At 37.8% G+C, this 21,301-nt stretch overlaps 1 protein-coding gene across 10 annotated transcripts in view; it reads right to left on the bottom strand.

The window, feature by feature from the left end:
* SATB2 (SATB homeobox 2) overlaps positions 1–21,301 on the bottom strand; it is a 252,709-nt gene that overhangs the window by 83,747 nt on the left and 147,661 nt on the right. For all 10 annotated transcript variants that reach the window (XM_073880632.1, XM_073880639.1, XM_073880605.1 and 7 more), the window contains one exon: positions 13,185–13,287. In XM_073880632.1, coding sequence (XP_073736733.1) covers positions 13,185–13,287 — 103 coding nt within the window. The remainder of the gene's footprint in view (positions 1–13,184; positions 13,288–21,301) is intronic.

Raw genomic sequence — 21,301 nt, 5'->3', positions numbered from 1 at the left:
AAGTTAGTATGAATAAAAATGAAAAAAAAAACCTTAAGGAATAAAATACGCTTTAAGTGTATACATAGTACATTTACATCAACCAAAAGAAAGAAGGAAAATATCCTATGTTATTTTTTTTTAAAAGCAAATGTTTAATGTCTTATTTTTATTTCCAGGGGAAATGAGTAGGCATTGAAATGTCCACACTTAAAAAAAAAAAACAAAAACATAATTTTTCCTCTTTAGTTCAGTGCTTTTCTCAGTTGGATTTCATTGTTTTTATTATGTCTATTTGCTGTAGATGCCATGTAAAGTAAACCTACTAAAATTTCAATACTCAAAATATACTCCAATGACTAAATGCCCCAAAATACACCTGCTGAGGAGAATTTAAGAGCAAAAGGAGAAGTGTCTGACTGGCACACATCAGATGCCTGCCAATCACAATAGATGGCATAGGATAGGTAGAAAGAACAAACAGGCATGTTTAGGGCCTGGGTTCTAACTTCCTGGGTGATTTGGGGATTACCTGTAAAATAGGGAGGATTATCTGTAAAGTGGTTTTAAAGCAACCTTCCAGGTTACTTACCTAATAGTATCTTAAAGAGTATTACTGCTAGAATTTTCAGAAACAATTCCCTTTCTCAGAATATCTGCTTCTGCTTCTTGACTCTTCGGGGCGAATTTAAGATTCCCCTAAGATATCTCTCTTTGCAAAACTCCCCATTGCAACAAGAGTAATAGTAGTTTATACAGTGACATTCGCTGTAGATGTAGTACTGCTCTCACAGGTTTATCTGGCGATACCACTTAAAAGACTGATAAAATTTCCAGAACCATGAACCTAGTGTTTTAATGCAAACCTTAATACAGTTGCTTTTGGGAAATAGCCCCGGGGGGTCTGTCCATACTTAGAAAGCTGTGGAAAGCAATGAATTGGGTAAAAAGCTTTGCAATGAGAAATTTCTGGAATTTCTGGCCTATGGATTTTTCCTAAAACCATTAAGATGCTTATGCAAATGTAAACGGATTAGCATGAATGAGTGCTAATGGATTCCTTAATAAGATAACACTCTAATATTCCCTAGAACATCTCCTGGAAACCCTGGATAGAAGAATATAAGTGGGAGGGGGAGTGGGATGGGGATGATGGCAGAATTTCTGTGTGACTCCTTCAACTCAAAAAGTACTCTGGAAGTGATTCTACGAAGGCATGACACAGGTTTGCCTCTGGCACTCTTAGAAAGTTGCCAATCAAATTGGTAATTTCAAATTGGTTCCCAAACCTTGGAGTATAGATGAAAGATATTCCTGAGTATATCACTGCCTTGGATTTTCAAACCTCCATCCCAAGTTCCTTGCTCCCCAACCCTTAGGCCCAAAAACTTGGAGCCCAACTTTAAAGACGATGATCCCATCTAATACCAGAGAGGTCAGATAACGTGTTCAAGGTCAAATAGCTGTCCAAATGTAGATAAATATTTAGGAATATTCAAAATGATTAGGGCTGCCGGCACAGAAGCCTCATAAGCATAATAACAAAACCACATGACCAGTAAAAACTAGTTTTTCTCTTTCTCTGCATTACTCAAAGTTAACTTCTCAGGGCCGACATACATCACAAATATTTCTTAATGAATTTCTTTAGAGAAAAATGCGTAATTATAAGTGCAGAAATTCTCATAACTGTCTTGCTCATATACCTCTTTTAAAACACACTGGCATTTCCGGTAACATGAAGCCCAACCGTCAATACAATAGTTGAGGCACTGAGCTAAACCCTGCACATATCATTGTCATTGAACTCTCACAGTAGTATGACAGAGATATTATTTATGGCCACTTTACTGAAGAAGCTGAAGCCCAGAAAAAATAATGTCACATACCTATTGAAGGAAGAGTCACATTCGAACCTACATCTTTAGGACCTTAAAGCCTTTGTTCCACCGATTATGCTAAAAAACCCAACTAGGGGTATGTGGTTGTTATTAATATTAGGATTTGAGTCAGGACTAATCCACTTTCCTACAGAAAATTCCTGCTTTCTATTTTACGTGCATGCACGCATGCATGAGGCATGTACACCCAACAGTGACATGAGGAGGAAGGATGGGTTGTCTGAATGATGAGGTCACAACCTGATGCCTCCACCGTATGCCTTGTAAACCTTTCTGATGTGATCGATTGAAAAAGCTGGTCAGTTCTACAAAGTGAAGAAATCACTGATTCCTCAACCATGGAATTAGCTAATCGCTAAAACAGGATTATTCACATTTGTTTATTGTTTTAATTCCTACGATAAGTATTTATTAATCAACTATTATGTGCCAGAAACGATGCCAGCCCCTGGAGATACAGTACCGAGTAGCATTAATTTCAAATACTCCACTCTGATTTGCTTCAGACAATTTAACTCTTTGCTACACATAGATAGGCCTGTACCACCTGCCTACAATTTAAAATGCATTTCTATTTGATGATAAAACATAGTTCTTTTCATCCAATTCTGTTGATTATTAGCAATTTATTCTAGTCATGTATAATAAAATTCACACTCGTTTCTTTTATTTTTCTTGCAGCCAAAAAAGCTTTGCTCCAAAATGAGTGTCATCAACATGGACTCCCACCTGACTGATTAAAGACATGAATCACACAACTGAAAGCTTTGACAGGTAACTCTTTATAAATTCTGTAAATATGAAGTGTTTCTTTGAAACATGTAAACAACAAGAAATAAAAAGGGGTATGTACACTCACATAAGAAGGTAATAACCATAAATTCCTATATGATTGAACTATATGAAATTGGCAATACATAATTTTAATCTACAAAAATGGCAATTTCATATGCTTCAACCTGATATTTATCTTGACTCTTCTCTCTGAACTGGGTTACATATTATCACTAAACAACCATACTGTCCACCCAAACTCCTTCACTGAGTTAAATTCTTTTTCAAAGAATCATAACCCTAACTTCCCTGACAAACCGTAACAGCATCCCATATGTTAATACTGAATATGCCCAATCACTGAAAAGATTTCTGATTTATTCTGTCCTAGACAATAACTGAGGTACAACGTCAATTTGTACCAGAGTTACAAAATCCATTTTCTGTTAACACAGACAGACATGATTTGAGAGCTAAAGCTAATATTCCATATATATCAAATATAAATCCCACAGCATTAAAACAGAAAAAAAAAACTATTACCAGAAGAACTCACTAAATATAATTAAAGAAAAATATTAGGAGTCTGAAAGGGCTGAAGGGCAAACGGAAAAAAAAAAAAAAACAAAAAGCTAAGTCTTTTAGGACTACGAAAGTTAAAGATTTGTTTTTCTCTAAATTTGTTAAAGAGAATCTGTCTCTGGGTTGAGAACTTGCTTGCAAAGTCTCTGCCTAGAGCAAGATATTCAGAGCCAACTTGTTAACTCCTAATAAAACAAGGCTTGGAAGGAAAATGCTTCCAGCCCCATAAGCGAAGTGTACCAGCCGGCACTGTGATAATACCATATGACTGGTTTTCTTAGATGTATTTTCCCCTTATTATCAACTTCCTTTTTCCATCATATAAGATCCACAAAAACATATATATCTACCATAAAGCACTTGAAGCTGGACACCTCTGTGCTTTGGCAAAAAAAAGCTCATAGGACCTATTATGTTCCACGGAAAAAGTGAGCCTTATCCACCTTTACCCTTCCTGTAATCTCAACCCTCCCCAACTGAACACTACTGTCCCTTTTGATTTCAAGCAACGCTTTATCGTGGTTTGATAACATTGACCATTTCAAGCATTCCTGTAACTTTCTGTACAGGTTAAAGCAAGTTATATCTAATAATATCTTTATTTTTATCCCTTATTTTAATCTGAAGCTATAATTTCAGAGGTGAGTTCAGCACAATAGAAAAAAACAGCATTTCAGAAACTTAACATGATTGTTGAGGAGCATTCTACCTTTGCCAGTTGGCATTCTATGTGTATTAATTCTTTAATTCAACCTATTAAAGAGAAGTTAATCAAAGAAAAAATAAACCCATAATTCATTCTTTTCCACTAGCCTTTCTCTCTGGTTTTACAGGACTCAAATGTTTCAGGCCATTATTTCAAGGAAAATACTCAATAAACTAGCTGGAAAAACCTCAAAGGGATGCTTTTCGTAGGCTACATACATGGTCCCTAATTTTTACTTAACAAAGGTGTTACTGTCTCTTTCAGTGGAATTGACTATTGCTAAATCTTTAACTCAATAATTAATAGAAAAAAAGAATAAATTTTAACCCATTACTAATTTGTTAAGGACATTTGTAATATGAATTAAACAGGCAAAGACTGTCTTTTTTCTCTCAATTGAGATATTGGATAGCAAATAAGATTAGTCACAATATCATATGTGCAAAAATAAAACTGTTTTAAATGCATATGTTCAAATAAGTTCGTATATTAAATCCAATTCTATTACTATTTACTAAAATAAGTCCCTACAATGTTCAAAGTCCTATGTTCACAGGAGTCTGAGGAGGGTACGAAATGGATGTGTCCCTAAGATGTTCTTTCAAAAAACTTACAGTCTAGTAGGGGGATTATTTAAAAGTAAGTCAAGGAGTGCCAAGGTGGCTCAGCTGGTTAAGCATCCGGCTCTTGGTTTCAGGTCAGGTCATGATCTCAGGGTTGTGGGATGGAGCCCAGTGTCAGGCTCTGCACTCAGCGGGGAGTCTGCTTGAGATTCTCCTTCTCCTTCTGCTCCTCCTTCCCCCGCCCCCCGAATGCACACTCTCTCTCTCTCAAATAAATAAATCTTAAAAAACAAGTGAGAGTCAAAATTATTTTAGAACATGGAACTTAGGAAGGTGACAGCTTGAAAGGCCCAATGTTAGAACTCATAGCCTGACTTATATTCTATATGAGTCTAGAGTCATCTATTCCCTTGGGAGTTCAGGATTCCTAAATCAGATCATCTCAAATTCCTGCAAACAGTGAAATGAAGGCCTATCATCAGTCAAGTAAATAACTAGTTAAACAATGTCTAGCATACATAGCACTTGTACTTAGCTTTGAGCACCTTGTGAATTTAAGTGCTTTTCCTCTTTTAACTTTGTAAATCATCCAAGGAAAAATAAATACTTTGTATTTAATTGATCAAGAAAGCAAGAGAATTCTCTTGACTCTAACCCACGGATTTTCCCAAAATAAGATGATGTCACCACAATCATACCATATTTTTAATAAGCTGGACACTTCGCGGTCTACATACAGAAACTCATTTCACAACTCTGTAGAGTCTTCATCAGGCACCACAAGATCTATCTTTGTTTTTGAGTTTCTAATTTTGTTTCTGGGCAGGACAAATGGAAATCTGAAACTTTGAGAACTCTAAAGCACACTGTAAGAAAAAGCCAAGACTTGAAGAGACCTGAACCACTACAAACCCCTGACTGTGTCACCTCCTTCAGCTCCCCATTCTCCCACTGTCGCCCAAAACTGGCTGGCGCGGAATCTGTTGCAGGTGTGCTCCTCACCAATCCCCATCCTAGCCATTCCCTCTTGTACTGCGAGATACGCACAACAGCGCCCCAGGGTAGGAGGTGCCTCATTCTTTACACTTCCTCCGTCTCCAAAACCTGTCTCCTTGCCCATCTTCTTTCCTTTCCTTCGGGTTCTAAAGACGACATGGCTATTTCTCTTTCCTTCAAAGGCAAAGCATCATCTGTGCCTCAGATCCCATCCTTCCCCTGTTTGTCAGCTCCTGTTTCTCACCCTTCCTCCTCTCCAGAGCCTTTGCCTCCACTGGCTCCATCCTTTCTCCGGAGCACTGAGGACAGGGTGGGGAGTGCGTGTTAAACTTAATCCTAATGCTGTAGGCAGCTGCTTTTATATCCTTTCCTGACTACGCCAGTACCGGCTATCCTCATTTCCATGCCACCTTCCCTTCTTAGATGCATATATGTTCCCTTTGTTGTCACACTATGAAGAAATAGCTCCCTCCAATGTCATTATGGTCCCCTTTTTGCCAAAGCTAAGAACCTCCAAATACCTCTTCTCCTTCTCCTCCTCCTGGCTCCCTTGATAGCATTTCTCCACTAGGAACCCATCTTGCCTTGGCTTCCACAAAACCTCACTTTCTTCCTAATCATATCTTCTTAACCCATGGCTCCTTTCCCCTCAAAGCTTCTAATCCCCTCCTGTTCTCATTCTCTTTTTTAGAGAATGCTCTTTTGGTGGATTTTAACTATCATGTCAAAAACATTGGCTCCAAAATTACTTCTCTAGTCCTGTCCCATTGGTCAGCTGGTTCCACATTTTGAATGGCCCAATGGATATCTCTACTTAGTTCACCAAATTTCAATGAAGTATAAGCGACAGATCAATTTATATTGTCCTATTTCTGTCAAAACCATAGTCACTTAAGCTCAAAACCTTGAATTCTACTTTGATTTCTTTTTCTCTCTCCCACACACATATGGCATTGGTCACTTCTCTCTTTCTCACTGCTGCCACCAAAAGCCAAGGCCTCACTTTTCTATCTTTACTTGTATAGATGGAGGCAATAGATTCTATTTTGCCTACTTCCTCCCAGGTGCACATACTGCCCTTAACCCCCCACCTGCCTCCTCTTCTGCCATACACACTCACCCCCACATATAGTTTTAGTGGACTTCTAAAGAAATTTATTTTTTAAACCACCACTTTCATCATATCAACTCCCTTGATGAAAAATTTTTACTGATTCTCAATATGCCTCAACCAAACTCCCAGAGTTCCCCCAGGGGAAGGAACCAATCTTATCTTTCATCATTGTAACACAAATGTTACCCACAGTCAGATCCCCCCAAAAATCTCAGCTCATTTACCAATTTTTTTTTAAAGATTTTATTTATTCATCTGAGACACAGAGATACAGAGAGAGAGAGAGAGAGAGAGAGAGCATGAGCAGGGAGAGAGGCAGGAGAGGGAGAAGCAGGCTCCTTGCTGAGCCAGGAGCCCGATGTGGGACTCGATCCCAGGACCCTGGGATCATGACCTGAGCCGAAGGCAGATGCTTAACCATCTGAGCCACCCAGGCGCCCCTCATTTACCAATGTTTGATGCTATCATCAACCCCTCAGGTAGCCATGCTCTATCTTTTCCTTTTCACCAATTGAAATGTTAGGCATTCTGGGCATCACATGATAGTATTGTGATAAAGCTACTGTCATTCTAGACATAGTGGACAACCACCCATATTTTCTAAACATTCATGCTCTTTTGCACCTCTGCATCTATACCGATGAACTTGGTAGTTGCCTGAAGTGTTCTTCCTTCTCTTTTCTCTCCTTGCAAAACTCTACTGTCCTTAAGGCATAACTCATGGGCTGCTTTTCAAATTACCCTCCGCTCCAACCTAACACTTATCAGGTAAAACTTATGGACCATTCTCTGTGCTACCATAACACAAGCGGTATTTTCTCCAGATGGAGGGCTGCCTCCCCTGCTAGGCTGACAGCAACCCAACTAGCGGCAGGAACCACATCTTACGCATTTCTGGATGTTTCTCCCTGCTTTTAGCACTGAAAATGGCCTGTAGTAGAAGCCCTGACTAAACATTTGTTTAATTAAAATGAGTTCTGTAACTGTGACTGTAATTATCTTGCAAGGAGGGACTATGTAATGTTCCCCCACCTAGAATCCTTCCAGGTATATAAAGTTGACACTCAAACTAACTTTATAGATGCCGGTTTTTTGAAACCAAGAACTGTGTCTTAAACTTCTTTCAAATAGTAAGTATATAAGATAGATGAATGGGTGGCTAGATAAGTAAGGAAAAAAAAATTTTTCCCTTTCCATCCTTTTTAAACATCTGTTTAAAATGGCATCATAAATAGTATAAATACAGCAGATTGCAAGTTTGTTTCTTTTAATCTACGATCCATATTGTTGACAAATGACTGTTTTACATTTTAACATTTATGCCCATTTACAAATAAACAAAGTTCAGGCCAAAGAAGCCAGAATGAGCTTCTTAAGATCCAAGCAAGGAACTGGCCCATACCTGAGCTTAGGGTCCGTGACATTTCCCACATACCATTCTTCTACTTGCTGACACTACCAATAAGCTTCCAGTCGGAGGGCCAAACAGGCTAAAGTGATTGATGAATGCACATCAGCGATTGTAACAGTAAAAAAGCACAAGGCTCTTCCAAATGTTGGAAAAGCAGTAAGATGGAAAGTGGTTGGTTGTGGAAGTGGTGTTTCTATTTCCATAAACACTTATATAAAATTTATATAAGTTCAAGGGTTTATATACAAGCCAAGGATTTGATGTTGGCATTACTTTAAGCAAGATACAATACAGGCAGAGGGACAAACTTCCTTGCTGAACACCTTCATTTAGATCCAAAGCTGGAAGAAAATTTCTCTCACGACTCAGAAAAATTAGGTAGACAAAAGTAAGTTGCTTTTACCTCATCAGAGCTAAACAACAGCAGAGGGAGAAGTACCGGCAGTTGATTAAAGGCATTGTCCTGACCACCGATACCACCATGGCTAAGCAGGGGCTGCCTCATGGAACCAGGTCAGGGGACACTGATTTCTCTATTCAACTCTGAGGCACCACTTTGTAAATGACACAATCATTTTTGGGTACAAGAGGTGCTTTAAATGTGGTAACATTATATCATTTCAGCTATAATGATCATAATTACTTATTTCTTTTAATCACAACCCACTTAACCACTTTAGTACAGAGGACTAGTTCAAGGAGTTTAATTTTCATTCAACATCTAATCTTTGTGTTTACTGAAACCCTTCACGGGCTTTGTTTACTGTCTGCTTGCTGGCCTGGACGTTTGATCTTGCAAGACTAGATCAGACAGGGTCAGATAAAATACTGATTACTAGAATAAACCAGGCTTGGAAAAGTAACACTGGTTTTTTAAAATCCTCATTTCTTCCAGCTTTTTAATATTTTGCAAAATAAGTTCAAATAAATAAAATTAAGACAACTAACAGTCAGGGGGTTCTTGAGCAATGACTGAGAAAAGAAAAGTGATGAGGATAATTTTGCTTTCTGGCCAAAATATGGGGTTTGGTTAGGTCCATTCATTCTAGTGGTATTATTTTATGACACAAATAATTTTACAATATCCACTAGTATTTGTGTGAACTTGCAATGACCCCTTAATTCTTGTGACATATTAAATAGCTGAGATTGACCTGACCAAAGATGACACTTCATTTTGCTTTTGGTGTCAGATGAAAAACACTTTAGATATAACATTATTTTAACTCATTAATTTTTAATTAGGAAGCATTTAAAATATATGAGTCCTTCTTTGTTAAGGCACTTTTTTATTCTTAGAAGATGCCCTGCAGAAGTAGATTGCCATAGAGCATAATTTCTGATGGTACTGCATATATAATTGCCACTTAGTTTCATAAAAATGATGAGGCAAGTTTACATCTACACAGCTAATAGAAAAGAGTTAGGTTAAAAAAATAAGTGTTTCATTAAAATTTGCAGAACTTATGAAAGAAAAATTGATGGGATAAAGTCCACATAATTCCAAATATTCTTAAAAATAATTTTGTAGCAGCATGAACATTTCCAGGTCCCTGTGGATTACCTTGTGTCCAACATTAAAACTCCTACACATTAAACAACTGTTAATATTGGTCTTCTGTTCCCCTGCTTTTACACAGTATGTACATTTTTTTTTCCTTATACTTGGGAGCTTACGAGCTCTACGCTGTAAAATCTAGGCCAGAAGCAATTACAGTACTAGATGAACAGTAATAAAAAATGCTGTCTAAACCAACCTACTACCCTATCTACCCACTTCATTTTATTCAATATCAAAAATTCCTGGGAAGCAGGTTCATAATTCTGGATGTTAAAAGCAGAGTATGCCAACTCTCTCTCCCCACCCATTCTGAATTAACACTAATGTTAACTCAAATATGTCTGTGTCAACCATGATTGTCTTTGAAATTAAAGAAAAAAGGTAAACAGAATGTACTTTGGCTGTGATCACTGGGGAAAATAAAGTTAACATGCTAAGCCAAACTAACTTAGGACATTTTAAAGAAAAAGTGTAAATAGTTTAGCTATAATAACAACAAATTCAAAAAATGCACATTAAAATGTTTACTTCAAAATTCAGACAATTCCATTTGTATATAGTTTTTACATCTGTTTTTAATGATATCAAATTATTGATTGTTCATTTTTCTCATATTTATTTAAGCATTAACTACAGAATTTGCAATCTGATCCTTTTTTTTAATTCTCCCAGTAGACTTTATTTTTGCCAGGTTTTAGTCATATTTACTTTGATCTTTCAGAGTATATAATTATTTTACTGTTTATTTATTTCTATGAGAAGAGAAAAAAATTTTGACCGAGGAGATCTATATGTGGCAATTTGTAACAGAATCACATAGCTTATGTTAGGAAATCATGGTTTTGATTAAGAAGCAACCATTTAGTTCCCACTGTTTTATTAAAACAGACATTAGCAGATAATAGGAAACATATTTAACAATGTAGCTGCATTTAGTTTGGGACATTAGTAAGTTCGCATGAGATTTTCTTCTATACATTATATCAGCAGGATACATGTAAATTGGTAATTTGGGGGTGGAAACGGGGTGGGTAGGGGGGCAAGGAAGGACACGGAACTCTGGCTTCCAGGTTCTCAGGAAGAGCCCTAAGGTAGAATTCTGCTTTTGCTACTACTCATTTCCAGATTTGAAACTCATTACTTCTCTTATTTTGAAAATGGATAGACAAAAACAGAAATTTTACAAACAAAATAATTTCTTTCCCATGAGAAGTGGATTCTACTAGATAGGAACTCCCACAGTGACATCTATTCATAGCACAAAGCCTCTTTCAGATGAAATGTGCCTGGATAGGTCCGACACTTCCTTTTCTCTGAGGGTCGAAAGTTAATAAAATATACTTCTCCGGGTGTTTATTTTCTGTACACCATTATACCTGCCATGAATTCTTTGTTTTTCCTCCCACTCCCTTGGTTGATGAATCAACACCACTTGAACTGTTTTACGGCAGCTTGTGTTTACTTCACACATACCTTAACCTTCCCTTTTCTCCTCCTACTGACACACACACACATGCACACACACACTTTTCAACAGCAATGACTAGCTCCATCTCTTTGAATAGCATGTGTACACAGTGTCTGGCAGCCTCTTCAGGTGTGGATCCTTGACCTCCTGATTGAAATCAAGGTCTCGGTCTGCTTTTATGACACTTAAGATTTAACTGTGCATTTACTATCTTGAAAAAAAAACAGCTTAAAGAATTGAATCTCTAAGAAAGAGAAAAGTAGAAGATACAAGTGTTCCTGTGTGTGTGCGTGCATGTGTGAGCAGACACACACACACGCACACACACACACACACATACATACACACACAGGTTCTGTAGTGGCAATTCTGAAAACACTAGACTGGAGAGTTTCTGAATCTGGAATTATACTCCAGCCTATTAAAAGAGGACTCTCTCTTCCTTTTCCTTCTTACAGCAAGTAAATGGGATCTAACAGATGACCTTGAAGCTGCATGATTCTTTTGATTTTTAGCCAAAGAGGATATGTTTAAACACTTCAACAATTTTATTTTAAAAGAAAAACCTGGGAGACAACACTTAGAGAAAAGAAACCCTTCTGAACTACACAATCATGTCTTATAATGAGAAGGAGTTATTCATCTTAGCCTGTATATGAGTTAATATTAATAATATTGTAAAGCAAGTGCCCAAACTGGAACCTAAATGCTTCTAAGAATTTTAGAATACACTGAAGAGAAATGGATCTTAATTCAATTTTCACTGCACTTTAATTCCTCCTGGGTAGTTCAACATCTTGACTTTCCTTATAAATTGGATATTTAGAATAAATTGCTCTCAATCTTTTGTAATCAGAACTGTGCTGCCACTGCATGTGAAGTTCGTTTCCTCAAAAGGTAACCAGGTAAACAGCTCCCAAATACCAAACAACCAACAAGCATTACTTCGTTCGATACTGTCTCTCTGGAGGAAACCAGCAGGTGGTAAAACAAATAAATTCATCTTTTACTTTTACCTACCCACCATAAATTGTCATTTGAACCTCAGATGGGGGCAAGTGAACTGTTAGCAAGGCTATGAATACCTATAATAAGGCATGATGGATGATGTCATAATCACGCAAAAACATAGAGTGGAAGGACCTTCAAACATCAACCTGTTATGTTACCCAAAAATTCCCCAAATCCCCTCAGGGGTTGGTAGGATCTGAATTTGAATAGCATTTGAATTGCGTGAGGACACAGAATGTTTCCAACACCGACATTATTTGTAAAGGAAAAATACCACTGACATATTTAAACGGCTGGATGGTCTAAATAGAATGCCATTTATCATACAAGAGACTGTATTTTCAGGACCAGATACAATTCCACATTTCCTATATTACTACTACTATTAATTATTATTATAGCATGATGGCATTACAGCTATTATTTATTAAGAGGTTTCTTTATGCCAGTATTAACCTATTTAGTCCTCACAGCTAGTGAGTGATTTAGATACTCTTATTGTTTCAATTTTCAGAGGAGGAGACTGAATCTTGGTGAAGTTAAATAATTTGCTCAAACACACACTAGCAAAGGGAGAACAGAGATTTGAACACAAGTCTGCTTTACTGCAGCAGAGACCCTTTGATTTAACCACTGCTCTGGAACTGTCACCAAATAAACACATTAAAACTCCATTTTTAACCAAAGATTTCCTGATACCACAGCAAGCAGTCATTCTAATTTGTTAATTGGTACTTGAACTATAAGTGCTGACTTAACCTATAATGACTGCTTTTAAATTTCCAGTGATTAAATGACTGAGCTTTTTAAATAGACATGCTTACCTGGAATAAATCATTTCAAGTATTTCTAAAAATCTTGGCCTTCACATGCATCTCTTGTGAAGACAATCAACTTCATTTATTATGCTATGAATTTTACTTTAGTTCTAATACCATCTTAGTTTTAAGGGAGCTAATTAGGATCTCCTGATGGAAATATTAAGAATCTTACCTTTGTAAAAATTGTATATAATTCTATAAAAATGTATACCTAAAATTAGCATGAACTCCAAAGAACCAAAAATTCATTGCCCTAAGACACTAAAAATAGGCTTCAAAAACGAAACATCAGTTTACCTTTAATCTTCTTGTACTTCTTATACCATCTCCCAAACTCCTGGCACTTGGTTGCTGACACGTTGGCATAATATGTGCTATTTACAATGGATGAAATCATACTCTGAAAAGAAAAAAAAAAAACATAATAGTTACATTTTTCATAAACGAGTACTCCTTTTTAGGGATAAGAAGTATCACCCACACCGATCTCCGTTGTCTTTTAAATCTGAAGTAGTCATCCTTCTACAAACTAAACTATCAAACATCAAATATGATTACCTAAATTTGCTCTTTCTTTAACTTCTACTTGTATGATGACAGTGTTTTCTCCAAAAAAAACAACCTTGGGGCAATGTCAAAGATGGAGGAGGCAGGACATACAGATTAGATACAAAGGGAAAGAACAGTTGTGATTTAGGAACCAGAGTAAAAGGTGAGATCAGATGCTCCAGCATGGGTAATTCAAATAATGCCTTTCAGATGTTTCTGTTCTGCTTCCAACTGCAACAAGCTTACACAGCCAAGAATCTGAGAACATCCGTGCTACACACTGCAGAACAACATTTAGGGAAATAAGTTAAATTAATATAATTTATAGAAACGTGTGATTAGCACTTGTGTGAAAATTCACCAAATGAAAAAATTAACAGTGCTATTTTAGAGCAGGGGAAACTAAACATAACACTTGTACTGTGTTTCAACCAAAAATGAATCCAAGCTAAAACTTTCTGAGTGCTTAAGTACGTGATTCCTTCTTGCTCTTCATCCCTTCTTCCTCCTTAGCTCTATGCTTTGGCTGATTTGTAAATGGGATGAAAAGGAAAGAGAAGAGCATAACCTGACTTACCACTAAAAAATTAAATTATAATTGCACACCTTGAATGAAATTTCCTACAGGTATGTTTTCAGTCAATATGGCATGTTTGGACCAACATTTGTAACAGATGTTAACTTATATACCTGAATTGACTATGATAATACAGTCACAGATTTATACAGAGATCTTTACTTCAGCAAATTCTGTCTAAAAACAAATGGACATAAACTCGAGAGATCCAAATAACCTCTGTAAGGTTTTATATCTTGCCTTGAAATCTCACCTTTCTTCAAAAAGGTATCTCCAGATATGGATGGAGCAGCTGTGCAAAATCTCAAAACTTCTAATGGTATTTTCCAAAGTAGTCAAGATAAAAAAGATAATAAATCAAGGCAACAGCAAGTTATTTACCAAGAGGTTCAAACACCAGCAAACAGTCCTGCATAGACTCCCATTTAAAACAGTTCCCTCACTGAGCCCACAGAGTCCCTCTTTTTCAAAAATCACTATGCAGTGCTGGTGGGGGAGGGGAATCCTAATTCAATTCACAGAAACCTCTTTGGCCCTTTCTACATAGCAGATGGCTAACCTCCCCCAGTTGCTGATCTCTAAATGACAATTCTGTTCTCTAAGGGGAAATAGTAAGAAGAACCTTTTTAATCTGAGGATCTGAACACAGCCCTGGGAACACAAAGAGCCAGTATCACCTGAGTATATCACAGAACTTCCAGAACCTTACCTACTGCCTTAGAGGATCAGTGGAATCCTAATCTTCCTGAGGCAGGATTCTGCTTTGTGTGTTACTAACAAAGAAGTAAAGAAGTCTCTTGGCTAGCTGGGCTAGTTCTCTCTCTGGGCTGAGTTTTTCTCTTTGTCTTAAACTGTGAAACCCTTGAGGACAGTGACTGTGTCTGTTTCATCCCCCCCCCCATGTCCAACACACTTCTGATGTGGGACATCTGAGTCACTCAAATATAACAGATGAAAAGGGACAGAGAAGTAATTTTAAAATGCCAAACTGAAATGTCATAATAATGGAAATTTTAACATGAAAGTGGCCTAATAATAGATGCACCAGCTATGCTGGTGTATACGAATAATTGCAAATGTACTTGTCATCTCTGTATGTTGTCTGTATGAACATTACCCTCTGGAGAGGCACAGGACAGATAACCATGACAGGAAACCGAGGTAAGCCTCCTATTGCAAAGTCGGGTCTAGGAGGCAGACTAAAATGCAAAGTGTCTCAATTACTATCTGGAGCTGTCTGGCAACTCTTCCTCGCCCACAAGACCAGGCCACCGACCCATATCATTGTGGCCCCAGATAATCCACTTTTCCCACATTCTCTAGCCTTACTTATTTTGTCCTTGCTCCAGATGTATCTTCACTGACCCTGCACAAAACCAGTGTCAATCTATGTGGCAAGATAGTTAATATCTGGGCTTCCATGGTCTCCATCACCAGATCCTATACTAGAATCAGGTTCACACAACTCATTTAAAAAAGAAGTTGGCTACCCAGAGACTCAATCAGATTTATTCTCTTCCGCAGATTATTATAAATGAGTTTCTATCACTACTGACCATGGCGGGGGTGGGGGGATATATTTAAACTATGAGTTGAGCAAAGGAATTAGGTAGCAGATAAAGAAACTTTCCTAGATAATGAGAATCCTTAGTCACTCAAAGGTCTCTTTTGAGTTTGTGGCACATTTTATTCATATTAATTACCTGCAGGTCTTTACATATAGTTGACACTTAAACTAGTTCTACTGATAAGAATTTTCATAATTCATCTTCAGAGAGCTTGAAAAACAGAAGAGGTACATCAGGGGCATATTTCAGATGAAAGGTCATGTTATGTCTTATTATTCCATTTTCAAACATGAGTATTCTCTAACCCTAAATTAGACTGTTATATTCTCATAGCCTGAGTTTGAACCACTAGGCCTCACTAGAACACTCTGGGCAGATACACAAGGTCACCTAAATGTTAGTGTCAATTTGTTTTTAAAAAATCAAAACTTACTTCACTATAAACAAAATTAAAAGGAGCTAATACAGACCCAGCACATATTTACTTTTGCTCTACATGGTATAAAGTTTCCCAGAGATCCTAGGGCACAGAAAATCTGCATTTACCACATTTCATCCATTCTACAGCCACATTTTTAAAATACTTTAATGTCACTGAAATTGGGATGCATGTTACAATCAACAGCATCTTAGACCTGATGAGAAACAGTTGCTGCAAAAATAGGATGAGTAATGATTAAAATCTCTCCCACCAACCACTCTGCCAAAAAAAACCTAATTTCCATTTATTGCCTTTTTAAAGTATGTATATGGTTTTGTACTTTATATTGCTCTTTTATGTTTTCCAGTAATTCTAGAGCAACCACACTATTGGACTTTTAAGATCCCCACATCTTTTTTACAAATGAACAAAGATTTGAGTGGACTTTTTCAATCCAGAATGCAACCAACTCCTGAACATCCATGTTGTGTAAAACAAAGCTGATACAAATAACCCAAAAGAGATGCATGCTGTTATTTTTAACACTTGAAGGGATTACGTTTTACTGAGGCTCACATGAAAACGACTTTGCATTTATGAAGCAAGCTTAATGGCATGGTGGTGGGCTGTGACAAGGAAAGGGGAAGGCATGCATGCACTGGGCAATCAGACAGACCCTTCAGGTACTTAGTCACAGCCATAAACACCACAAGAACAGTAACCGTAGACAAAGCTATGCTATGAAAAAGTATTATGTGTTAAAATAAATAGGAAGGTTTAAAATATCTTCCCAACTACACAAACTTTTGGAAAATTTCAGACTTCTTTGTAATTAATCATTAAATCTTAAATATGAATATTTTAAATGAGGAATAAAATCCAGGTTTCCTCATTTGCAGTCACTCTGACACCTAGTTTGCCAGTTATATTTGAAAGTTATTTAAAATAATAATGATAATAATATTATAATAATTATAATGTATTTGAGGATTTAAAAATATACCAGAATCAGTTACGTCAAAATTTACTAGCTGATTTAAATTTGCACCAAGCCAAATTGCAAGAGAATATTATATTGTTTTAAATATATATTGTTTAAACAATAAACTGTATTTTTTTTAAAGATTTTATTTATTCATTTGAGAGAGAGAAAGAGACAGAGAGATCAAGCAGGGGAAGAGGCAAAGGGAAAGGGAGAAGCAGACTCTCCGCTGAGCAAGGAGCCTGATGCAAGACTCCATCCCAGGACCCTGGGATCATGACCTGAGCCGAAGGCAGACGTTTAACCATCTGAGCCACCCAGGTGCCCTAAAATGTATTGTTTTAATAGTTACTATAGTTAAATAGATAGACCTATCTAAAAATAAATTTTCTTTTAGGCTCCTGAGACAAATTTTAAACTCACTTATTTGTTTTTCACTAGCTCAAAGAACAGATGTCACCTGTGATATGGCTCCATTTTTCAAACTGAGGGCCAAGAAGCTCAGAATGAAGAAGCATCTTGTCCAAAGTCAAATAGCAGTAGAAAGCACCATAAAATGACCCTAATACCAGGCTACATTATTTCATGGGTCTCTTAAGAAGGGAAACTAATTAATGAAAGAAAGTAAATATTCACCACCACCTCCATCAGCTGGTACAAACTCAACAGTGAATATTGCAACCAATTCTTCAGACAAAGAAGACACAAGGTGTGACAAAAGCAAAACATCAAGTTGTGACCTTGGGCCCCTTATAGGACTTAATTAAGGAGTTTAGAATCAGATAAAACTAAGGAACCTAAAGACAAATTAAACCTTAATAGGGAAATCAAAACAATAAACACAGGTTAAGATGATTTTACAATACACTTGAAAAGAGAGCCCTGAGCACCCCTTCTTCCTCCCCAAGAAAAGAAAGATAAAATAATTGGATATCCTTTACCACATTCTCCTTGGCTTAGCAAGATTTATTTGTTTGAATAGCAGTGTTATGCTGAGTAGCTAAGCTGCAGATAACATAATACACTGCTATAAAAAAGAACATTTTAAAACCAAAGTAAATGGTTACACGTTCTGTCAGCAGGAATGCCCTGTCTTAGCAAGAAGAGCGTTGAGTGGAGAGAGAAGCTGGCATCTCGTAGCTTCCCTTTCCACGGCTACGGGGGAGAGAGCATGATGCAGGCAATGAATGATATATGCATTTTTTGCTCATTTTCAGCCTTCTTATTCTGCTTTGCAGTATGCTAAATTACATATTAAACATGAGATTATAATGATACGTCCATCAAGTATAGTAAAGGGTAAAACCTGATCTGGAGAAATACTTTGTCATGAAAAATTCAGTTAATGTTAGTTGGCAGCCTTCTGCTCTCCCTTTCTATCCCCATTTCTCAGCTATACTATCAGAACTGAAAATTTGTGGGGCGCCTGGGTGGCTCAGTCATTAGGCGTCTGCCTTTGGCTCGGGTCATGGTCCCAGGGTCCTGGGATCGAGCCCCACATCGGGCTCCCTGTTCGGCGGGAAGCCCGCTTCTCCCTCTGCCTCCCCCTGCTACTCCGCCTGCTTGTCCACTCTCTCTCTCTCTGTGTCAAATAAATAAATAAATCTTTAAAAAAAAAAGAAAAAGAAAAAAGAATTGAAAACTTTGCCATTCTAGTTGGAGGAAACACTTGCCCTGGGCTTTGGAGTCTGACAGGACTACATCTGAGAGCTCCTCCCTTAAGGGGCTGCTGGTGGCACCCTCATCTGTGGAAGTGGGATGTTGCTACCTGTCTCAGAAGCTGTAAGGACTCAGAGAGATCATCTGTGTACAAGGCCTGACACAGAAGATGCAGAGTCAGTGAGTGTCCGCTCTCTCCCCTCCACACAATCATTCCAACTGTTCATGGCAATCACCCAGTTAGGGATTCATTTCCAGCTGTCATCTGTACACCTCCTTCAACAAGAGTCATGAAGTTGGGCCTCAAACGAAAACAAACTCACGTGAAAATAACTGGAAGGGACAGTTGGCAACTGGTTAACATAAGACAGGAGGCATCCTGACTACATACGTGAATTTAAGATGAAATGCAACAGACAGTTGGCAACTAGTTAAGACAACACTGGTCCACACAGTTGATAAGCCTCTTGTCTGTAGATGAGCACAGGGTCAATTTGTTTCTTCTACCAACCCAACTGGCTGCTTGAGTTCACTGCCCAATTATTTTAGCATATTGTACATTCAAGTTGGTCTTTTAAGGATCCCCAAATAAGCAAGGCTTGCTCAGGATGACAGAAATAATTATCCAACAGTCTGTGTCTTAAAAAGACTGTATAAACACCACATCACCATCATACTGGAAATCCAGTTAATGTGTTCACGGTTCAATAACTTCTGCCAGTCATTTTGTTCCTCAAATATTTGGCAATAAAACCTCCACTAAGGGCATGGGACAGAGCTGCTTTAAAAACATATCTATAGGGGTGCCTGGCTGGCTCAGTCGGTTAAGCAGCTGCCTTCAGCTCAGGTTATGATTCCAGAGTCCTGGGATCAAGCCCCACATCGGCTCTCCGCTCAGGGGGACCCTGCTTGTCCCTCTCCCTCTGCCTCTCCTCCAGCTTCTATGCTCTCTCTCCTGAGCTCTCTCTCTCACTCGCTCACTGTCTCTCAAATAAATAAATAAAATCTTAAAAAAAAAAATCTATATGCTAAATGAAATAAGCCAGATAAAAAGACAAATATTCTACAATTCTACTTTTGAGGCAGTTAGAACAAGTAAATTCATACAAAGAATAGAAGAGAGGTTACCTGAGGTTGGGGGTGGGGAGAGGGGAATGGGGAGTTTTTACGTAATGGCTATAGACTTTCTGTTTGGGGTGATGAAGAGTTTTTGGAAACAGATAGGGGTGATGGTTGCACAACACTGTGAATGTAGTTAATGCCACCGAATTATAAACTTAAACATGGTTAGAACAATAAACTTCATGTTATGTATTTTTACCACAAAAATAAATTTTAAAAAAAACCTATCTAGAGCCACAGAAAACATGTTATGTTACTGGGGTTGCAGGGGACCACTGGAAGGTGCATGCCTTTGCAAATTACTTGTTCATTCATTGCAAGTTTAAGTTAACAAGACTGTCTCTTTAGTCTTTCCATTTGATCATAATACCCCATGAGGTGGACAAGGAAGGTACTGTTAGCGCTACTTATTTTAATGGATCAAACCCCAGAGGACCTGGGATTTTGTCTTTAACTCTTCCTTGAGTAAAAATAAGTAAGCCACAGAAAGACACGTTCATAATGTTTCCAAATTGGAACAGTTAGTTAGAGAAGACTATTTAATAGGAGACCCATGCCTAAGGTATGGTATCTTAGGGTGCTTGGCACAGACTATATGGCTGGACGGAGAGGTTGGAAGTGGTGACTCAAATGAAAACAAGCTCACACGAAATGTGAGGGGGGCATCAGAGGAAAGGGAAGAGGCCATCAGCACTGAAACATATTCGGAAAGGTGAAATCAAAACTAAATACATAGACACACAAATACAACCTATACTTTCCAAGCACCTGGCTGGACAGAGAATAGCAAAATCATGACTTCTCTCCCTTTAAATATATATGCCTCAGCCTGCAATTGTTGCCCTTTTATGGACTTTTCCACTTTTCTTTTCTTCTGCCTTTAAAGGCTGCTCTTTTGAACTGTAGAATACTGGGATGTTGGAGAAAATATATACGGGCCATTGAATCATCACTCCTTTATGCAATCGCCACACTTGAGTGAGGAAATACCTAGTACGGTTTGGTTTGGAGATAATAAGGAAGAATTATTTCAAAACAGTCAGTTTTTTTACTCCTGAATGGAGTCTATCTTACATAGCCCAATAAGCTACTTTCCCCTTTGAACTAAGTAGTACTCTTCTTCCTAGGTTGAAAGCTGTCCTCCTCTCTCATCTTCCCCATGGCTTCCCCAGCCCATGGCAAAGTGCCTGACTCCTAAATGGGACTCCAGTAATGTTGGTGGAATACATTGTTTAAGTACTGTTTCACCTTCTCAGAACAAAAATGCATTCTTTTTCACATTATGCAGGTTGAACCTTAAAAAAAATGCATGTACCTGTTCTATGACAACCACAAACAAAATAGGTGAGCTTATCCCCACACTGAAATGCAATCCAGCTATGCAACTCAAGTGAATAATCTAAAATGTTTAAGGGTAATAGCTGTAGGATTAATGCTGGGGCCCACATGACATGTCCATGCTCACTGAGGACTATCCCAGTAAGATTTTCCATAATCACACAGCATACCAGAAGCCTAAATCAAATCTCCCCAAAA

The sequence above is a fragment of the Callorhinus ursinus genome, unplaced genomic scaffold, assembly GCF_003265705.2.
Source record: "Callorhinus ursinus isolate GAN/ISIS: 27379988/994484 unplaced genomic scaffold, GSC_fseal_2.0 scaffold2, whole genome shotgun sequence".
In the NCBI taxonomy this organism is placed as follows: Eukaryota; Metazoa; Chordata; class Mammalia; order Carnivora; family Otariidae; genus Callorhinus; species Callorhinus ursinus.
The sequence above is the reverse complement of the archived record's forward strand: the minus strand, read 5'-3'. Positions and strand labels throughout refer to the sequence as shown.